Raw genomic sequence first — 23,296 nt, 5'->3', positions numbered from 1 at the left:
ATCTGCAGGACTTTTTTTTTTACATTTAAAAATAAGGGTACAAACCAGTGGATTGCTCCCACTAATTAGTGAACTAAAAAAAAGCCCAGATTCCAGATTGGATGAATAAATCAAGTGGAAAGCCTTCTTTCCCTTACAGAAAGTGGTTAGAAAATCCAATGTCTTCCCATAAAAGGGAGAAGGGTAGACAAAGTCAACTAAAGAAAACTTGACATACATTTGCAAATTGTAGAAAGTATATAAAGATTGGTTTTGGAAGGACCCAGTTTTCCAACCATTCTCTGTTAAGTCAGCACCAACACAGGCATGATTGGCCAAAAGGCCTCCTTGAAAATTCCACAGTTTCTCTTATTTGTTTAATATATGCCATTAAAAAAAAACTTAAGGAATATGAAGTTGTACCTTTTCATGTTGCAAAGCAAGTAGGGGACAGAGAATGGCACCTTTACAGATGGATATTTTAAGAATTTCTTTGAATTAAATTTACATTTTTGAACCATAAAAAGCATGCAAATATATTACAAAAGCTAGATGTAGCTAAAGATTAATGTAGTTAGTTTGCTATCTCAAGACCGAACAAATATTTACATTGTATTCCTAATGTAATAAACTAGCCAAAAATACTTCAAGGTGTATAAAGTTTAGCATATGGTACAGAGCCACATAAGTTCGTTAATTTAGGACAAGGGCCAAAGGCTTGATCAAAGAATTAGATCTTAAAAATAATGCCTCAAAAAGGAGTTAAGCAAAAGAGAGAGGTTTGTAGAGGAAATGCCAGAGTTCAGGACTTTGACAGATCAAGGTGAAGTAATTAAGGTCAGAAATTGTCAAGAGGCCTCAATTAAAGAAACTAATATTAGAGGATCGAAAGGACGGACAATAGAAAGATAAAGTGGGGGCAGGTCACAATCAGATTTGAAAACAAACAGGGAGGATTTTAAAATCAAGACACATTCACCAGGAGCCAATGTAAGTTTGCGAGAAAATAGGCAATGAGTAAACCAAATGGTGCAAATTCAGCCATAAGGACAAGATTGGATTAAAAAAATGCATGAGCTCAAAATTACAGAGGGTAAATCTTGGGGTGTGGTCAAGTGTACACAGGAATATTGCAGTCAATTCTAGAGATAACAAAAGGCAGCTGAGTATGTCATTCACCCCATTGAAACTGTTATGTGGACTGAAGGCAAATGGCTTTTATTTTCCAAATATTTGAGAAAATGTATGCTGAATGAGAAGTACTCAACAAGGGGACTGAAGGAGGTGCTGAGAGGTGGAATTATCGTCATAAACATGGAAGTGAACTTTGTGCTTTTAAATGATGATGCAAGGGTAGCAATGCAAGTAGGAAATAAGAAATTGAGAAGGATGGATATTAGGATTACATCACAGGCTGCAGGAGGAGGAAGAAAAGCCACTGTCCCCAGCTATAAATTAGATAGTGAAGACCTTGAATGCAATTTTAAAGGACTTCTACTGTGTCAGATCTAACCTAGAAATAATTGATGTCAGTTTCCTAAAATGGATCGTGAATCATTCAAACACCAAAGTCCTGCAGTTCAATTAAGTTAAAATAAAAGGTGTTCATTTTATTACCATACATAAAGCCACAATGTTACAGACAACAATACACACAGAAATCAGATGCAAAATCGTTTTTTCCTACAATACACTCAAATCTAAAAGAACAGGTTAGTAGGTTGAAAATGAATCTAGAAAAATTGACTTATTTTATAATCTGATTAAATAGCAAGCATCAGGAAGGGAACTGAATGATGTACATCTAATAATTATGCCATCTGTCCATTTCTGGCATCTGCCCAGCTTTAAACACAGCTGTGCAGGAGGAATGCATGCATCATAATAAACCCGATGAGGGTAGAATATTATCTTCTTGCAACTCAACAGTAACATCTGTAAAAGGTTTCAATGAAAAAAAAAAGGTGCTGACTATCTTTTAAGTGTATTGCTGGAAAAGCACAGCAGGTCAGGCAGCATCCAAACAGCAGGAAAAAAAATTGAGATTTTGGGTCAGAGCACTTCATCAGGAATGAGGCTGGGAGCCTTGGGAATGGAGAGATAATTTGAAGGTGGGGCTGGGCGGGGGGAGAGAAGAGAAGAGAAGAAGGTAACCGAGAGTGTAATTGGTGACTGGAAGTGGGGGTAAAGGTGATAGGTCAGAGAGGAGAGCGGAGTGGATAGGTGGGAAGGAAGATTGACAGGTGGGACAGGTCATGAGGGCAGTGCTGAGGTGGAAGGTTGGAACAGGTTAAGGTGGGGGAGGGGAATGAGGAAACTGGTGAAGTCCGCATTGATGCCCTGGGGTTGAGGGGTCCAAGGTGGAAGATAAGGCATCCTTGCTCCAGGTATCTGGTGGTGAGGGAATGGCGATGGAAGAGGCCCAGGACCTGCATGCCTTCGGCAGAGTGGGAGGGGGAGTTGAAATGTTCAGCCATGGGGTGGTGGGGTAGATTGGTGCGGGTGCCCTGGAGATGTTCTGTAAAGCGCTCAGTGAGAAGGCTTCCAGTCTGCCCAATGTAAAGGAGACCACATTGGGAGCAACGGATACAATAAATGACGCGTGCAAGTGCAGGTGAAACTTTGGACGGATGTGGAAGGCTCCTTTAGGGCCTTGGACGGAGACAAAAAGGCAAGGTGTGGGTACAGGTTTTGCAATTCCTGTGGTGGCAGGAGAAGGTACCAGGAGGGTAGGGTGGCTTATTAGGGGATGTGGACCTGACCAGGTAGTTGCAGAGGAAACGGTCTTTGAGGAAAGCGGATAGGGGTGGGGAGGGAAATATATCCCTGGTGGTCAGATCCATTTGTAGGTAGCGGAAATGTTGGCGGATAATGAGATTTATGTGGAAGTTGGTGGGGTGGGGGTGGGGGGGGGCGTGGTCTTTAAAAGGAGGAGGCCACTTGGTGTGTTGTGGTGGAACCAGTCCTCCTGGGAGCAGATGCGACAGAGGTGGAGGAATTGGGAATACAGGATAGCATTCTTGCAGGAGGTAGGATGGGAGGAGGAGTAATCCAGATAGCTGTGGGAGTCGATAGATTTGTAAAAAAATGTCAGTGTTGAGTTGGTCCTCGTGGATGGAGATGGAGGGGTCTGGGAAGGGGAGGGAGGTGTCTGGGATAGTCCAGGTGAATTTAAGGTTGGGGTGGAATGTGTTGAAGTTGATGAACTGTTCAACCTCCTCGTGGGAGCACAAGATGGCGCTAATGCAGTCATCAATGTAACGGAGGAAGTGGAGAGTGGTGCTGGTGTAACTGCGGAAGATGGACTGTTCTACGTAGCTGACAAAGAGACAGGCATACCGAGGGCCCATGCGTGTGCCCCTGGCTATTCCTTTTGTCTGGAGGAAATGGGAGGATTGGAAGGAGAAATCGTTGAGGATGAGAACCAGTTCAGCAAACGAATAAGAATGTCAGTGGAAGGGTGCTGGTGCAGACAGACATCGGGAGAGGAAGAAATGGAGGGCTTTGACGCCCTGGTCATGGCAGATGGAGGCGTAGAGGGATTGGATGTCCATGGTGAAGATGAGGCATTGGGGGCTGGGGAAAAGGAAGTCTTGGAGGTGGTGAAGGGTGTGGGTGGTATCCTGAACGTATGTGGGGAGACCTTGCACCAGGAAGGTAGGTGGAGACGAGTTCGGTGGGGCAGGAGCAGGCTGACACGATAGGTCGGCTGGGGTACTCAGACTTGTGGATCTTGAGTAGGAGGTAGAATCAGGTGGTGCAGTATTCCCGAACTATGAGGTTGGAAGCTGTAGGTGGGAGATCTCCTGGAGGTGATGAGGTTGTGTATGGTTTGGGAGATGATGGCTTGGGGATGGGGTGGGAGGTCATGGCCGAGGGGGCAGTGGGAGGAGGTGTCTTAGAGTTGGCACCTGGCTTCAGCAGTGTAGAGATCAGCACGCCAAACTACCACGGCATCTTTGTCTGCTGGTTTGATGGCTAGGTTGGGGTTGGAGCAGAGGAAATCTATGGTCCCAGATTAATGAGTTCGACACACGCTGTGACCTTGAAACCAAACAGTAACATTGCCCTCCCCTCCTGTGACATTACTTCCACCCGTTAACTTAACCATAAGCACCACTTCCACCCCCTTTTGTAGGCATCACCTTGAAATCCAGCCCCACTCCAGGTCTTAGCTCCCATCCCTGCCGTGTCTTCACCATCCCCCCAGTCCTCCTCCCTCACTGAGGACGAATGCTTAGTCCTCAGTAAAGGCCTTACCTTTATCCCTCTACGGTCCCAGGCTAATGATTTCGACATACACTGCGACCTTGAACATTTCTTCCACCGCCTCTGCGCCTACTTTTGCAACAGACACCCACCCTCCCACCAAGGACCCCTTCCCCACCTCCAACACACCCCATCCACCTGGACACCCCGTGCTGACCTGCTACCTGCTCTTGACCTCATTTCAAACTGCCACCGTGACATCAACTACCTCAACCTGTCCAACCGCCTCACTCATTCCAACATCCTCCCTCACAAATGTGCAGCCTTCCACTCCCTCCGCTCTAACCTCAACCTCACCATCAAGCCAGCAGACAAAGGAAGTGCAGTGGTAGTTGTGGTTTTGTTCGCCGAGCTGGGAGTTTTTGTTGCAAACGTTTCGTCCCCTTTCTAGGTGACATCTTCAGTGCTTGGGAGCCTCCTGTGAAACGCTTCTGTGCTGATTCCTCCAGCATTTATAGAAAGGGGACGAAACGTTTGCAACAAAAACACCCAGCTCGGCAAACAGAACCACAACAACGAGCACCCGAGCTACAAATCTTCTCACAAACTTGGAGGTGCAGTGGTAGTTTGGCGCACTGAACTCTACACTGCTGAAGCCAGGTGCCAACTCAGACACCTCCTCCTAACGCCCCCCTTGGCCATGACCTCACACCCAATCCCCAAACCATCATCTCCCAGATCATACACAACCTCATCACCTCAGGGGATCACAGCTTCCAACCTCAGTTCGGGAATACTGCACCGCACGATTCTACCTCCTACCCAAGATCCACAAGCCTGACTACCCCAGCCAACCTATTGCATCGGCCTGCTCCTATCCCACCAAACTCCTTTCCACCTACCTTTATACGGTCCTATCCCTCCTGGTCTAAAAACTCCCCACATATGTTCGGGACACCACCCTCCACCTCCTCCAAGACTTTTCCCCAGCCCCCAACACATCTTCACCATGGATATCCAGTCCCTCTACACCTCCACCTGCCATGACTAGGGCCTCCAAGCCCTCAGTTTCTTCCTCTCCTGATGTCCGCACCAGTATCTTTCCACTGACACTCTTACTTGTTTGGTTGAACTGGTCCTCACCCTCCACAATTTTTCCTTCCAAGCCTCCAATTCCTCCAGCCATGGGCACCCGCATGGGCCCCAGGTATGCTCGTTTCTTTGTCAGCTACGTAGAACAATCCATCTGCCGGAGTTACACCAGCACTACTCCCCACCTTTTCCTCTGCTACAGTGATGACTGCATGGGCGCCACCTTGTGCTCTTTCGAGGAGGTTGAACAGTTCATCAACTTCAACACATTCCACCCAGACCTTAAATTCACCTGGACCATCTGACACCTCCCTTCCCTTCTAGACCTCTCCATCTCCAAGGACCAACTCAACACTGACTTTTTTTTTTACAAACCTATCAACTTGGCTACCTGGATTACACCTCCTCCCACCCTACCACCTGCACAAATGTCTATCTCTTATTCCCAATTCCTCCGCCACATCTGCTCCCAAGAGGAACAGTTCCACCACAGAACACACCAGATGGCCTCCTCCTTTAAAGACTGGAATTTCCCCTCCCACATGGTTGAAGACGCCTTCCAATGCATCTCAGCCACATCCCGCACCTCCACCCTCGAACCCCACCTGTCCAACCGCAAAAAAGGACAGAAACTTCTGGTTCTCACCTTCCAGCCCACCAACCTCCGCATAAATCGCATCATCCACTGACATTTCCACCACCCACAAATGAACCCCATGACCAGGGATACATTTCCCTCCACCCCTATCTGCTTTTCGCAAAGACCATTCCCCTCTGCAACTAACTGGTCAGGTCCACGTCCCCTAACAAGCCATCCTCCCCTCCTGGTACCTTTTCCTACAACCTAGGAATTGCAAAACCTGCGCCCACACCTCCCCCCTTACCTCCGTCCAAGGCCCCAAAGGAGCCTTCCACATCCAAAGTTTCACCTGTACTTCCACGTTATTTATTGTATCTGTTGTTCCCAATGTGGTCTCCTCTACATTGGGGAGACTGGACGTCTCGTCGCAGAGCGCTTAACAGAACATCTTCAGGACACCCGCACCAATCAACCCCACCACCCAGAGGTCGAACATTTCAACTCTCCCTCCCACTCTGTCAAGGATATGCAGGTCTTGGGCCTCCTCCATCACCATTTCCTCACCACCTGGAGCAAGAACATCTTATCTTCCACCTTGGGACCCTTCAACCCCAGGGCATCAATGTGAACTTCACCATTTTCCTCATTTCCCCTTCCCCCACCGTACTCTAGTTCCGACCTTCCAGCTCAGCACCACCCTCATGACCGGTCCCACCGGTCAATCTTCCTTCCCACCTATCCGCTCCACCCTCTTCTCCGACCTATCATGTTTACCCCCACTTCCATCCACCTACTGCACTCTGAGCTACCTTCTCTCCAGCCCCATCCCTCTCCCATTTCTCTCTCAACCCCCGAGGTTGCTAGCCTCATTAAGGAGGGCGGCTCTGGCCCGATACGTCGATTTTTCTGCTCTTCGGATGCTGCCTAACCTGTTGTGCTTTACCAGCAACACACACTTGACTCTGATCTCCAGCATCTGCAGACCTCACTATCTTTTTGTTAGCTTGTGTATTTGCTTTGCAAAAGGGCAAACAAGCTAGAGTCTTATTACAAGTAGGTATAAAAGTGAAGTTTCAAAATTGACAAAAAAAATCCTATGCACACTTGAGAAACGTGACTAAATCACAAAGATTTCTACTGATTTTACAAGTGAATTTATCCTGAGAAGTTGTCTTTCAAATGCTGTAAAATTACACCCATAAAGGTTCTGAAAATATAAATATACAAATCAAAAATTTAAAAAATTATGGCAGGATAAAAACATCTAAAAACTTATAAGAAAGATTGCCAATGACCAGAACGTGAACTGAACTAGCCATGTAAAGGCTGTGGCTAGCAGTCTAAATCAAAGGCTAGGAAACCACTACATGTAACTCACCTCCTTGAATCACCTTAAAAAAAAGTCAAAAAATCATTGAAATGTACACAGTACTCCTAACAAGATAGATACTTTGACGCACAAATAGTAATAAATGCATGTGACTTTGTAGCTATTACAAATTGGTTTACAAGGTGAATAGGAATGGGAAGTTAAGGAAATTTGGCATTCAGGAAAAACAGGCAATAATGGAAAAAAGTGGTGGGATAGCATTGCTAATAAAGGGGTGCAGTGTGATAGGGAATCAAGGTACAAATGCAATAGATTGTAACGTGGAATCAATTTGGGTGGAAAGGAGGAACAGCAAGGAAAATAAATCATGGGTGGTAGTCATCGGTCAATCCCCAAAGAGTTGACTTATGCTTAGTCCTACAGTGAGACAAGAAATAATGGAGGCAAGTCATGGGTGATTTTAATCTCTATACGGATTGGTCCTTCACCTTGCTGCATTCAAAGTCCATAGCAAATGACTCCATTAAGACTGAAAACAGGAACTAGAAGCAGTGAGGTGGTGGTGACAAACCAGGGATTAAGGTTTTCCTGTTTGAAGTTAAAACAGTGGAGCAAGTTAGTTTCATGGCATCATTCCTCATGAGCCAGGACTGAGTTCTCACATGAACACATACTTATCATTTATTTTTAATGCAAGGAAGATATTGAGCACATTTCTTGGTGAACTGCATGGTGAGAGACAATTGTGTACACCACTGTTAGAACCTATGGCTTCCAAGGCTCTGGTGTCACATTTCAAGTTCAGCTGGACATCTCTTCAGACACAAGCCAGGAAATACCCCTCATACTGAGGTGCTCATTTTAAAACACTGGCCAGAAGACCCAAGAGAAAAGTAAGCTAGCTTCCCACTCGTGTGCTCACTAACTGCTTTTGCATCAATTTCTGTCACACTCAATCCCTCCTTTGTATCACTGTAGGAAAAATTGACCCAAAACTAGGTGGAGAGGTCTAAAACAGGGAGGGAAAAAAGGTAAGAAATGACAGACAGACTTTTCACTCTCTCAGAATGGAGCTGACCAGAAAGATCAGGGTCATTGATGAGCTGAAGAGAACACAGCAGTGGACTGTTTCATTTTATTTGAAAGTAGCTAAACAAATAAAATGGTTGGTGACCATGTGGGTATTGTTGGTCCATCAGAAGTGCATAGGTTATTTAGTGAGGTATTCACATCACCAGAGGTGGTATCTGGGGAGTATGATGCAGTGAAAAAGAGCTAGTATCAGGTGCCAACAGACAACATTTTAGGAATCTAAGGAGGGACGCTGGTCAATTGAATTTGAAAGGATCCAAGTAATTTTGATAGGGGATTAAAAATAGATCATGTGACACTCAGACTATTATTTTGGAGCAGTCCAAAAATTCACTTCCTGAAGTAGTGAGAACTCAGGAGGAAAAGAAGAGTGTTAAGACTAAGATTAGTAGTGGAAATGACAGATGATGAGTTGGTTCATAAATCAAAGTTTGGTGGCCGACAACAATTTCAATCTGAGGGGAATAGAAATTGGGGAAAAGAGAAATCCTCAGGTAGTAAGGAAAAAGGTGGTGATCTCACTGAAGGTAATAAAGATAGTTTATCACAGGGTTAAAAAAAAAAGGAAACCCATGAAAGGGAAGGGGAAGTAAAAAAGCTCAGGTGTTTTCACTGCAATAAAATGTAGGCCACATGAAGTCAGTGTTGGTGATTTTAAAAAAGTCAAGTTTGATTATGGGTTGGTTGAGAAGAAAGTGCCAGATCTCTCAAAATAATTTACTTGCGTGGGTAAGGTTTACTCAGAGTCAGAGAAAAGTCAAAGATGTACAGCACAGAAACAGACCCTTTGGTCCAACTCGTCCATGCCAACCAGATGTGCCAACCTAATTTAGTCCCACCTGCCAGCACCCAGCCCAGATCCCTTCAAACACTTCCTCTTCATATACCCATCCAGATGCCTTTTAAATGTTGCAATCATACCAGCCTCCACCACTTCCTCTGGCAGCTCATCCCACTCACGCACCACTGTCTGCATGAAAAAGTTGCCTCTTATGTCTTTCTCCTCTCAACCTAAATCTGTGCCTTCTAGTTCTGGTCTTCCCCACCCTAGGGAAAAGACCTGGTCTATTCACCCTATCCATGCCCCTCATAATTTCGTAAACCTTTAAGGTCACCCCTCAGCCTCCAGGAAAAACAGCCTCAACCTATTCAACCTCTATGGCTGGAGCAGGTAAAGAAATTAAGATTTTGAGAGATCTGGGAGCCAATCTTTGATAGTGAGAGATAAGGAGATATGTAATTCAGAAGCAATACTGCCAGAAAAGGTGGTAATATATGGAATTCACGGGGAGCACAGTAGTGTTCAATTATATAAAATGAGGTTAGAGAATCCAGTGGAAAAAGTGGAGAAGTGGTGATAGGAGTAAGGGAGAAATTCTCTGTTCCAGAAATAGAGTTTATCCTCGGCAATGCTTTAACCAGATCACAGCTGGGAGTGATGCCTATTGCGGTTGTAAAGCCAGGGAAAAAAAAAAATCAGGCAACTGAGGTGTTACAGGAAGCAAATCCTGGGATATTTCCTGACTCAATGGTAACAAAGTCACAAAGCAGGAGCAGACTGAAGCAGGAGAAATCAAGGAATAAAGATAAGGATGTTGATATTCAATTTTCAGAAACCAAACAGTTGAGAAAAAAAGTGAAGGAAAAAGTTGATAGTTTTAGTTCAGGGAAATTAGCTAAATTCCAACAGAAAGAGGAAACATTGACACAACTGTATCAAAAGGCATGCGCAGAAGAATCTGAGTGCATCACAAAATTTTACTACCTTAAAAATGAAATCTTGACTAGGAAATGGAGACCATTGCATATTCAGATATGGGGTGGCCAGGATTCCAGCCTTCTCCCAATGTCTGTATGGGTTTCCTCCTGGTGCAATGGTTTTTCCTCACAGTCCAAAGATGTGCAGGTCAGATGAATTGGCCATGTTAAAAATACTCAGTGTTAGGTGCATTAAGTCAGAGGGATATAGATCTGGGCGAGTTACTCTTTGGAGGGTCGGTGTGGACTGCTTGGGCTGAAGGGCCTGTTTCCACACTTGTAGGTAATCTAATCTAATCTAAAATGGGCAGACGTTCATCAAGTTGTATTACCAGTGAGTTACAGAAAAGTGGTGTTGTGGGTAGCACATGAATTATCAGGAGGTGGTCATTTGGGAGAAGGGAAAATGCAAGCCAAAATATGAAGAAAAAAAAACTTATTGGTCTGGACGCCATAAGGATGTGGTTTAATTTTGCCAGACATGTCATATACATCAGGTAATTGATAAAACCCAGGCAGTGATAAAACCAGCACCCTTAACATCCATTCCCACATTCGAGGAACCTTGAACAAGAGGCTTAATTGATTAGCGATAGGACTCCTAACTAAAACAAAAAAAATGGGAACCAGTATTTGTTGACCATATTGGGTGTGTCCACTACATTTCCAATGGCCATTCCATTATACAGTATTTTAGCTAAAAGGATTGCAGAAGAGTTGCTCAATTTTTAAAAAAAATCTAGCTGCAGGGTCAATTTTTACAACAAAATTATTCAAGGAAGTTATGGATAGCTTAGGAATGAAGCAATTCAAATCCATTGCATGACAGCTAGAACTGTAGGGAGCATTAGATTGGTGGCAACCTTTATAAAGATCATATTCAGGGCTTACAGACAAGACTATAACTAATCCAGAAGACTGGGATAAAGGAATTCCATTTGTACTTTTTGCAATTAGGGATACACTTAATGAATCAACAAAACTTCGTCCATTTGAATTAGTTTTTGGGCATGAAGTGAGAGGATCACGAAAAATTAAATTCAGGAGGAATTGATGATTCGGAATTCAGAGACTACATATTTGAACTGTTAAATTTTAGGGAATGTTTAAATAGAGCAGAGGAGTTGGCTAGACAGTACTTGAAAGTAAGAGTGGTAAGTTCACCTAGACCATCCACCTCCCTCCCCTTCCTGGGCCTGTCTCCACCTCCAGCAACTAACTCAACACTGACATCTACTTCAAATCCATAGACTCCCACAGCTACCTGGACTATACCTCCTCCTACCCACCTCCTCCTCTATAAATGCAATCCCTTACTTCCAATTCCTTCACTGTATTTGTTTCCAGTAGGAACAATTCCACTCTAGGACATCCCAGATGATCTCCTATTTCAAGGATTGCAACTTCCCCTCCCACTTGATCAACAATGCCCTCCAACACATCTACTCCACTTCCTGCACCTCCAGCCTTAAACCCCACCCCTCAAACCGCAACAATAGTACCCCCCCCACCTTCCACCCCATTAATCTCCATATACAGAGCATTATCTGCCATTTCTGCCACCTATGATCAGATCTCACCACCAGAGATAGGCGTGAGGAGGAAAATCTGTTTTCCACATAGACCATTCCCTCCACGGCTCCCTACTTAGGTCCATGCTCCCCACCAACCCACCCTTCACATCTGGCACCTTCCCTTGTCGCGATAAAAAGGTAAAACCTGCTCCCCCCACCCCCACTTCTGTCCAAGGTGGGAAAGGATCCTTTCACATTGGATATGCAGGAAAGTCTGTGCCAAACACCTCATTCTACTGTGCCCGTTGCTTCGATGTGGTCTCCATGTTGGGGAGCCAGGACACCAACTTGCAGAACATTTCAGAGAACATCTCTGGGACACATGCACCAAACAACCCCACAACCCTGTGGCTATTTCAACTCCCTTCCCATTCCACCAAGAACATATAGGTCCTGGGCCTCCTCCACTACCAAATCCAAGCCACCTGAAGACTGCCTCATTGTCCGCCTTAGGACCTTTCAACAACATGGCATCAACATCGACTTCACTAGTTTCCAAATCTCTGCTCCCCTACCTCATCACAGATCCAACCCTCCAACTCAGTATATAATTGAAGTGAGTTGCAGCAAATGGAACTCACCCATACTAATGATGCCAAAGCCAGATGGCATCCAACAATCTGTGTGGACTATCACAAAGTCAGTCACAAAATTTGATTCACATCCTATCCTTTGGAAGGCTGCATAGAAATATAAGGTGCTTCTCTTACCTTTTCAAAGTTGGACTTACTCAAGAGGATAATAGTAGATATCTTTTTCTGACCAAAGAGCAAAGGACATTTCAGCTTTGGTGATGCTGAATGGACTGTACCAGTTTAAAATCATGCTGTTCGTATGAAATAGGCCTATTGGATTATCTAGTTGTGTGGTATACAAAGACGACTTGGTGATTTTCAGTCACACGTGGAAAGAATATTTAGAGCATCTGAACGGAGGAATGTCAGAAGGCATTTGACTGCCCGACTGCTGTGACAACCACTGCCCCAACGTTAGCCAGACTTAATTATGCAAAGCCATTCAAGGTAGGTATTAATAAAGAGTGATGTGGGTGTTAGTGCTTACACTTGCAAGATGGTAAGATAGAAAAACCTATTTTTTTTTCCAGAAAACTGAATAATCAGCATAAATATTCCACAATTGAAGAGACCTTGACTTTGGTGTTGGCATTGCAAAGTTTCTACATTTATTTTTGCCAGTAATGTGTCTGTGACAGTTGTATATACTGATCATAACCCCTTATAGTTTCTGGAAAAATTAAAGATAAAAACTCTAGACTGTTTAGACGGTGCTTATTATTGCAGCCGCATGTAATTGCTGACACATTGCAACTCTGAAGGATGACAACAAAGGTGCTTAGTGGCAAGGGGACAAAAACTGAAATGGACTATAGTGAATGTCTGCATGCTAGAGTCAAAGTAAAGTAATGTGTATGTATTGTAGTGCACTAATAACAAAAGGCTAAAGGCGTTTAAAAATGAAGTTAAATGATCTTTGTATATTGATGATCCCTTTTTGTTTAAGTAGGTGGGGGAAGGAAGGTGTGATGATAAAATGGTTTTAAGATGTGTATTTTGTCTTGGTTTTTATTAAATGAAGAAAGGTTGGCACAAAAAAGGTATGAGCAGTCTGTTCAATGCCAATAGAAGTAAACAGCTTGTGAGGCTTTAATTTCTTTTTCCCCTCAGAATTTGGAACAATAGAAGCAGCCTGAATAGGTGGGGTTAGGTTCCCCAAGAACCAGGAAGTTTAGCTTTAGCTTTCTGCAGTTGCTGGGGTCTCGAGATGTCTTGTTAAAAGTGTACAGGGTGTTGGAGAGGATGCATGTGGTGTACCATAAACTGTTCTGGCCCCCTCATCAAGAATAGGCTAAACAAGCTAGGCCTTTATTCATCAGAGTTTATCATTAGAGGTGATCTCTAATGATAGTACACACTACTGCCACTGTGTGTCGGTGGGCAAGGAAGTAATTTTTCATGTAGTTATTGATTTCAAGTTTAACTATCGTAAATGCACATTGCAAAGTACTTCTGTTACTGAACTAACAAATATTTGGCACAAAGCCAACTGTAAAAGATCCCAATCTAACAAGACATCAGAGAAAGCTAAAATGTGCGTCGAATGAAGATAGAAAATTTTAAAAAATCAACCAAGTTGTCATTTTAAGTTTAGAAGAAGTTAAAAAGGTAACTTAAAATTTACTTGAATACAAAAATGAAACTTGCCAAGCTATGGACAGAGTTTCATGGCAGATTTAATGACAGGTTTTTAAATTGGGGCCAGCAATATCATTGTATTGACGTTCATACTATTTGAATTCAAAATTCTACTTCTTCAGTAGATCTCCTGCTATGTCAATACATCAGAAGTCATGGACCAGCATTGGCTTTTGCATACAAAAGTTTCCAACTGCTTTTTTTTGTCATACTTGAATCATATCTTCTAAATATGAAATGTTTATTTCCTTATTTCAAATAGCTATGCATTTTATGCTAGAAGTTATGGCAGTGTTAACATTACTCCCAACTCCTCAAACTTTTACACAAATTAGTCTTTCACATAATTGCTGTGGCTTTTTTATTTAGCTCAAATTAAAATAAATCAAATATTAATAAGAAAATAAGCAAATAATGTGACAAAGAGACCAAATTATTTTTCTTTATTTGATTCAGTTATTCCCTACTCAAACTTCAGTTCACTTAGGGAGTACTGTTGGTTTTGACTAGTTTAAATTTAGCGCATGGAAAAACAATGAATAAAAATATTTTTATGGTGATAACAATGCTACTTTTCAGAGGTCTGTGAAAATGAGTCAATATTTGCAGCGGACCTCAAGCAGAAAGCTCCGAAAATGACACTTCACTAAGTAATATGAGCAAGGCTGCAGATTCCTCAAACAAGGCAAATGACATCATACAGATGTAAACTTTCAGCACTTTTCAGATTTCCATCCATATGCAACTAAGCTTGGAGATGATATTTCAAGCTAACAGATCAGAAATGTGACACTACTTTTAACAAAGACAGTTTGATCATCAATACTGTGTATGCAAAGCACCAGTGTGCTTCAAGTTCTGCATATCATGTTAACGTACTCACAAGGGATTGATAATGAAGTATAATTTTGCTTATATCCTAATCAATTGTGTCACTAGAGAACTGCATAAGACAATACTTAAACTGTAACTACATGTCAGTCCATCTTTACGTTATAACTGGATGAAATTAAGTTAACACCCAGTTGGGTTCTAACGCGAGTCTTGAGTAAAATAGAAACACGGTCCCAGAAGACATCAATGTCGCCATTTGGCTGCCATTAACAAATTTCATGTTGAATGGTGGATTAGCTGAAATTGAACTTCTAATGTCTAAATAATGCAAATTGGCAGGAATTAAGATATAATTTACAGATGGGTTTTTAAGACCATGATATGGATGCAAAGTTTAAAAAAAGTTTATTTCCCAATGAGTACAAATTTACAAATGAGTCTCAATTTACATCCAAAAGCAATTAGTTGTGTTAGTTTTTCAGGGTAAGTACATTTCATCCACAACTGATCAGCATTAAAAGCTCAGGTGTGAATCTCACTTCTAGATGGCAGAGGCGGCAAGGTAGGCAATGTTCTGGCTTCCGGACCATCTGCTTCCTCGTGTAACCAACTGCATTCTTAAATTTTATTTTTCTTCATTTAACTTTTGAATAGAATTTATTTTTTATTCTTTCTGCGACCGTGGTAGTGGAAAAAGGTTACGGGGAGCTGTTGGAACACTGGATCAGGTCCATTCCTTGTAACCATGATGGTCATGGCTTGAGCAACCAGCATCAATGAATTAGGAACTGTTCTATTCCTCTGATGTGTTTGCAGCATCTGCAATGGCACGGAATGAATAATGTCTCTGTCTTTGGGAGTTAATTTAGACAGTCAATTGGTTCTCGAAAATTGAGATGGCTCCAATCCTTGAGAGTTGGGATAGTCTCCTGGCTATGGCAGCAGGAGCATCAGTAATGACACGATTTTGACAGAAGTGACATTCTGGGTTTGGTCAGCAGCAGCTTTAGCATGCTTCCTCCTTGGTATTTCAGCCTCAAGGACAGCTTTTGACAGAGGCAACGTTCTGCATCTGGTCAATGTCAGCAGAAGTTGTTTCTCCTTGGTGTTGCACCCTCAGATTTGGTAACTGTGGAGCGTGGTGTCCTGAAGCCACTCGGGAAATCATGAAGTCGTGTATGGAACAAGAGATGTAATTCGTACTAAATTTGTATGGTTTGTTTCTTTTTGTAATTTATGTAATTAAATGGTGCAGGCTTATGGATACTGAAACAAATTTTACCGTGTTTTCATAAACATGTTCAAAAATTAATTACTATTAGTATTACCCATCAACAGCATTACTTTGCTTCAACTGTACTAAAATGCTTTTTTCCTGCAGATTCACAGCGATGATGTTGAAAAAGCCAGGTGATAAGAATTCTGTGTACTCACCTTTGCCCAAATAATGCATACTACTTTAAAGGGTATGAACCAAGCTGAATCGGAGAGATTGGAATTTGCTTAGCAGACTCCACCCTCCGATGAGAATGAAGGCTTCCATGCAAGATCAAAGCAATTGGCATCCAAGACAGTGACGAAGAGAAATAACCACTGGCATAATGGTCGGGGGTGGATCTGTGCGTCTGGTTGGAATTTGAAATCAAATATTGTTCCGACTAAAGATGTTACACATTGCCACTGCATGCTCTTCTATTGGGGTCTAACCACCAAAAAGCCACAAATACTTCTTTACAATGTCTTACTATGATTAATAAATTCCTTAAGATCGTACAATCAGCAGCATGACAGGAGTATTTTTGGAACACTTTCCTGTAGCATGGAATGCACAGAAAAGGTTGTCCCAGTTCCTCAACAAAAAAAACTAATTCCACATTTCTGCCTTTTCCTCAGTGCTGCTGGTGTTCCCCTTAAAATATTTCTCCAACTGCCTTCTGAAAGCAATTGTTGAATCTGTTTCCATTATTCAATGTGACAATGAATGCCAAATTAAATGCATTAACTTTTATTTACAAAAAAAAGGTGTCCAGTTCTTATAACAATTACTTTAAAGTGAACTGCATGGTGTAATTCAAATTCTCAACCACTGAATCATTAGTCCCAAGATTCTCTATGACCATTCCATGACAATACCTACCTATTTATTCATTTAAAATGCCTGCCTTAATGAGTCTGAGTTGCTCTTATCTGCCAATTCCCATTATCCTCTATGGTGCCATCTTTCATCATAGTACTTATCAAAACTCTAATGTATGAGAGTCTGCAGATCATTTTGAAACACAGTACAGAGTTTCTGGCTCTTACTGGGCATGCTTGCATTTTACTTTGTGTGTTGAATTGCAAGTTGGCCTCGAAAAGTAACTGTTGAACTCAGCATACTAAATTCTAGTTTCAACATGCCCAAGGGCATGTAAACAAGCATATCAAAAAAAACTTTACTTGTCCCCTGGGACACATACACATCATAATCGGTTGTACAGTCTCAGCCTCCAGAGTCAGACTGCTAATGCTGCTATCAGCAGTTAAGCTCCCAAGAGTGCACTTGAATAACCACATTTCAGGGTAGTAGAGTTTTAATAAACACATACCCCAATACATAGTTTAAACTAAGAAGCAGCCATGTTTCTTAACTCATCAAGAATTCCTAGTAGCTTCTCTAAAGATGGTTTGTTGATTGATATTGGAAGAAAGTACCATACATCAATATGAGCTTGATCACTTTGAAAACCACCTATGTGACTTTGTGTCAAAGAGTCAAAGCATGTAAACAGACAATGCATTCCAACTCATCCACGCTAACCAGACAACCCAATCTGACTGTGTCCCATCATCAGTATTTGGTTTATATCCCTCTAAACCCTTCCCATTCATTTACCCATCCAGATGCCTTTTTAAACTGTTGTCAATGTACCCTTCCCCATCACTTCCTCTGGCAATTTGTTCCCTACCCTCTACATGCAAACATTACTCCTCAGGACAGTTTTAAATCTTTCCCCTCTCATCCTAAACCTATGCCCTCTCGTTCTGGAGTACCCCACCCTAGGAAGGTGACCTTGGCTATTCACCCAATCAATGCTCCCCATTAATTTAAGCCTCTACAAGGTTAGCCCTTTTGCCACCGATGCTCCACAAAAAAAGCAGCCCCAACCTATTTCAACCTCTCCCTATAACTCAAACCTTCCAGTCCCAATAACATCCTTGTGAATCTTTTCTGCACCCTCTCAAGTTGAACAACATCTTCCTACAGAAGGGTTATCAGAATTGTACACAGTTCGCCAAAGGTGGCCAATAAATGTCCTATACATTTGCAACATGACATCCTAACTCCTATACTCAATGCACTGACCAATAAAGGCAACTTGTGCCAGATGCCTTCTTCACTATCTCATCTACCTGCGACTCCACTTTTAAGGAACTAGGAATCTACACTCCTAGGTCTCTGTTTGGCAATTCTCCCCAGACTCCTACCATGATGTGTATAAGTCCTGCCTTGCTCTGCCTTACCAAAATGCAACCTCTTTATCTAAATTAAATTCCATCTGGTCAAGCTCCTGTTGTACTCAGATAATAGTCTTTGTTGTCTAGTACACCACTTATTTTAGTGTCACCTGCAAACGTAATAACCTTACCTCTTTTATTCACATCCAAATCATTTATATAAATGACTAAGAATAACGAACGAAAGTACAGATCCTCGTGGCACACCAACAGTCACAGGCCTCCAGTCCAAGAAACAACCCTCCAGTGCCACGCTGCCTCTTACCTTCAAGCCAATTGTGTGTCCAACTGGCTAGCTCCCCTTGGATTCCATGTGATCTAACCTTACTAACAGTTTACCATGCAGAACCTTGTCAAATGCTTCGTTGACGTCTACCACTCTATCCTCATATATTTTCATTGTCACCTCTTCAAAAAACTCAAAATTACTGAGATATGTTTTCCCACACAAAGCCATGCTGATTTTCCTTATATCAGTCTTTGTCTTTCCAAATGCATGTCAAACCTGTCCTTCAGAATCCCCTCCAAGAACTTACCCACACTGATATAAAGCTCACCGGTCCATAGTTCCCTGGCCTTTCCTTATAGCCTCTCAAATAACTTCAACATGTCAGTCAAACTCCAGTATTCTGGTACCTCACCTGTAGCTATCGATGATACAAATATCTCAGGGCCCAGCAATCTCTTTCCTAGCTTCCCACAAAGTTCTGGGAAAGACCTGGTCAGGTCCCAGGAATTTATCTACCTTTATGCAACCTCCAACTCCTTCTGTGATATGAACTGTTTTCAAGGCTATACTATTTATTTTCCGAAATTCCCTAGCCTCCATGTCCTTCTCCATAATAAATACGGACACAAAATATTTATTTAGTATCTCACCCATCCCCTGTGGTTCCATACAGATGGCCATGCTCATTAAAGTGCCCCATTTCTCTCCCTAGTTACTCTTTTTACCCTTAGTTTATTTATAGAATACCTTTGGATTCTTAACTTGATTTACCAAAGCGCTCTCATGTCCCCTTTTTGCTGATCTCCTGATTTCACTCAAGTATACTCCTATCCTTATCCTTTTTTTAGGGATCCCATCTGCCTATCTCTGATATATGCGTTCTTTTTCTTGAACAGAGCCTCAAATTTGTCTAGTCATCCAGTATTCCTTACACATACCAGCCTTGCTCTTATTCCTGATGAAGGGCTTATGCTCGAAACGTCGAATTCTCTATTCCTGAGATGCTGCCTGGCCTGCTGTGCTTTGACCAGCAACACATTTGCAGCCTTGCCCTTCACACTATGCTCTTATTAGTGTTTTTGAAATCTCGTTATCTTATTTTTGAACGCCTCCCCCACTTCCCAACTGTTTCTTTACTTGCAAATAGCAGCCACCAAACAACTTTGAACGTTCCTGTCTTATACCACCAAATTTGGCCTTACTTCAATTTAGAATCTCATGATCAGTTCTATCCCTTTCCATAACTATTTTAAAACTATTAGAATTATGATCACTAGCCCCAAATTGCACCCCGACTGATACCTCAGTCACTTATCCTGCCTTATTTCCCATTCCTAAAGGGCTTTTGCCCGAAATGTCGACTATCCTCTCCTCAGATGCTGCTTGACCTGCTGTGTTTCCAGTGTCACACATTACGACTAATTTTCTAACAGAAGGGCAGGTATTGCTCCTTCTCTAGTAGATACACCCACATATTGAAGGTTACCAATTCTGGAGTCCAGCACAACTAACAAGTGGAGAACAGCCTAAGCTTATTGGTGCAGTCTGCTCCAAGTGGTTTCTGCACTGGTTCCTTATTCAGGGGAGTAAGAACTATGATGCATTCAGGATAAGAGGTTTTGATAATAAACATAAAAGTGAAAAATACTTCATGTAATTAAATTTGGTATACTTAGCAACTCAACAAAATGGTGAACAGTGTGCAACCCAACTAAACCACAGTTTGCATTCGTATAGCACCTCTAACATAGTAAAGCATTCCAAGGGTGCTCACAGAAGCATCTTCAGAAATAATGTAATACGGAGCCACATGATATTAAAGGAATGACCTAAAGTTTGATTGAAGGTAAATTCTGAAACACACCTTAAAAGGAAAGGGAAAGGAAAAGAAACAGGGGTGGAGATGTTTAGGAAGGGAATCAAAGCAACTAAAGGCACTGCGCAGTGAAGCAGCTAAAAAGCAGGGATTGAGGGGGTGGATAGCTTTGTGAAAGAGATATAAATTGACTAATGCAGATATCACAGAGGGTCACAAGTCAGATGGTGGTTTGAACATTAACTAACCTGGGCTAATGTAATTACAGTGATCAGTCAATGTAATTTAGTACAATTAGAGCAAAGGGAAAACCAGCTTTTGGATGGCCCTAAGTTTACACAAGGATGAACTCAGCAGGCTAGTCAGGAGTGTGGTGATAAAAGCATGGGTAAGGTTTCCAGTAGAAGAGTAAACGAGGCAGGGATGCAATATGACAGGAGATGCCAATCATAGTGACTCACAGATGAGTGGTCAGAAGCTCACTTTGGATCCGAATAATCGATTGAAAACATCTTTCATCCTTAGACGGTTGTCAACTGGAATCAAAACTAGGGAACAGAATTTGTGACGAAGATCGAAGACAATGACTTTGTTCTTCCTGACACTCAGCTAGAGAATTTCCTGCTTATGTGGTACTTGTGTTTGACAAGCTGACAGAGAAATAATCCAATTTATAAATTAAACAAGATACCTTCAGCTAATTTTAAAAATTACATCATCAAGAAACAAAATGCTCACCGAAGAAGGAAGTCCAGGAGGTACCTTTCGAACTTTCTTGGGTTGGGATTCTAGAGGGAAACATGGATTAACATTTAATGTTACAAAGCTAATAGACAATGAAATTAAAATTATTCTTATTGTTTTATGATCTTGGACCAGACACACAAGTTACGATCTTGAGAACTTGTAACATTTGCATCAAGTGGATGAAGTTTGGGAATCTCAAATCCGTCGAACACAATACATCTATAAAATTCAACAGGTTTGAACAAAAAAAAATCACTAGCCCAAGTCAAAAACATAAAACAACACAATATTGATTGCATACTCTTAACATTCAAAATTAAATATGAAGCAAACATGAATTAACAAACACACCATAGTCAAATTTAATGGCATATGCAACCTCGACTGATCCCATGTAGGAGAAAGTGAGATCTGCAGATGCTGGAGATCAGAGTTGAAAATGTGTTGCTGGAAAAGTGCAGCAGGTCAGGCAGCATCCAAGGAGCAGAAGAATCAACGTTTCAGGCATGAGCCCTTCTTCAGAAATCTCATGTATTTTTGAGTAACTGATCCAGACAACAATCTTGTTAATACTTGGTCTTCATTCCAAAGGGATTTCCACTCTTCATTTTTGAAGATCCACTTTTGAACTCCCACCAACTTGGAACGCTTGATTATCTGTTCACTTCCTACAATTAAATCTGGTGTTCCAAATCTGCGTTCCAACACCAACTCAAACTCCTCTGATCTCTCCAGGGTTTAGGTCTTACTACAGCAAAGTGATGTTGAATGCTAATCCATGCCTGGAACTTCTTTCTTAGCTCCTCTGCAGTGGTCTCCACTCTCTTCTACTTAGTTTCTGTTGAGGTGCTCTCTCTCAGGCATACCAGATATTTGTCGGTCACTTCTACTGGTTCTCTTTTTAGTAGGGTCTCTACTGGATCCTATGTCCACTACTTTCCTTGCCACACTAATGCATTCCTGATGACTGATTCTTTGAAATATTCTAAACAGACTAGAAAGACCGCCACCCACTTTGCATTGAAAAAAATACTCATTTATTGTGGATTGCTGTACTTCTTTCACCCAAGAAATCCATACTGAAAAAAAGATAAGTTAGCTTTGTAACAAATGCCATGTGTGGAATCAAAAATAAGCAATTCAGGGCAAGATATTTAGACAGCAGGAAAGAAAACTTGAAGAAGGAAGAGAGAAAGCCATAAAAAGCAATACAGATAAATGGACTGCCATGGAGTGTATGTCAGTGGACACAGAAGATAAGAAATAAAGGTGATCAAAAGGTGTATCCAAACAAACATCCAAAACGGTTTTCCACTTATTGAAGCAAATATTTGATATTTTTGAGGGAAAAAAAAGTATACTTTCTTGATTTGTGGTTATAAAGAAAGCAAATCAAGGATAGACATTTAAAATGAGAATTACAGAGACGATTAGGCAATAATGTCAATACTGCGTACGAAGTAATGCTATGTGACTGTTACCTAAATTACTTGTTTCTTGCGCGGGTCGTCTTCGAGGATTGCTGGTATAGGGGTAATACTGAGATCCTGGTTTGACTCCAGTTGGCGATACTGCTCCCGAATTGGCCATTCCCATTTCAGAGTTCAGAAAACTTCCCTGCCACAGATAATTAATACATTTATGATTTGTCAGCTAGAGCACACCTAGAGCTGAATTCCATACAACTCAAGTTGGTGTAAATGTTTATTGAAATATTTGGAAAACAAAAATGCAAGAAGTTAACCATGGAACTGAACGTGGGGTGAAAAAAAATCCACAATTCTATTGAGGCTACATGATAATTCCAGTTAATGAATAAACTGTAAAATAGAAAGTAATGAAACTTTCCAAATACATCTTAATAGTTCAACTGAATAAACCTTTTTGACGGGTCAAACTATATAGCTGTACAGCCAACAGACCACAAACTATACACTTTCTCTTCAAGCCACTGGAAGCAATGATGAATTAAATGCAGGGGGTAATCATTGATTTCTTTAATGACCTGATGAAACAAGAGTTAAGACTTTCGTGTTCATTCAGAATGTTAATGTTAAATATAAAATAGCTTAAGCACTTCTCAAAGATCAATCTTACAGCAACAGGTAAGTGATCTGTGAATTCTGATAGAAGAGAAATGCTAGTGGGGTGTGTTGGGGATGGGGGTGGGGAAAAGAGATGAAATTCAGCAACAGTAATTGTATGAACAAGCAGGCACAACTTGTTCCTCTTACGATTAGACTTTTGTTTAAAAATGAACTTGTCAAAATATTTTGTAACACCCAAATGGAATTTATTTAAAAAGTAGCCCACTACTAAGAACGTTTTGGAACTATACAATGTTA

The 23,296-nt window shown here is 41.7% G+C and overlaps 1 protein-coding gene across 5 annotated transcripts in view; it reads right to left on the bottom strand.

Moving 5' to 3' along the window:
- Positions 1-23,296, bottom strand: part of LOC132829193 (transcription factor 12-like) — a 143,956-nt gene that overhangs the window by 57,520 nt on the left and 63,140 nt on the right. For all 5 annotated transcript variants that reach the window (XM_060846563.1, XM_060846560.1, XM_060846561.1 and 2 more), the window contains 2 exons: positions 22,433-22,568; positions 20,943-20,992 (listed from right to left, as the gene is read on the bottom strand). In XM_060846563.1, the coding sequence (XP_060702546.1) occupies positions 20,943-20,992; positions 22,433-22,568 (186 nt within the window). The remainder of the gene's footprint in view (positions 1-20,942; positions 20,993-22,432; positions 22,569-23,296) is intronic.

Source organism: Hemiscyllium ocellatum, chromosome 28 (genome assembly GCF_020745735.1).
Source record: "Hemiscyllium ocellatum isolate sHemOce1 chromosome 28, sHemOce1.pat.X.cur, whole genome shotgun sequence".
Taxonomy (NCBI): Eukaryota; Metazoa; Chordata; class Chondrichthyes; order Orectolobiformes; family Hemiscylliidae; genus Hemiscyllium; species Hemiscyllium ocellatum.
The sequence above is the reverse complement of the archived record's forward strand: the minus strand, read 5'-3'. Positions and strand labels throughout refer to the sequence as shown.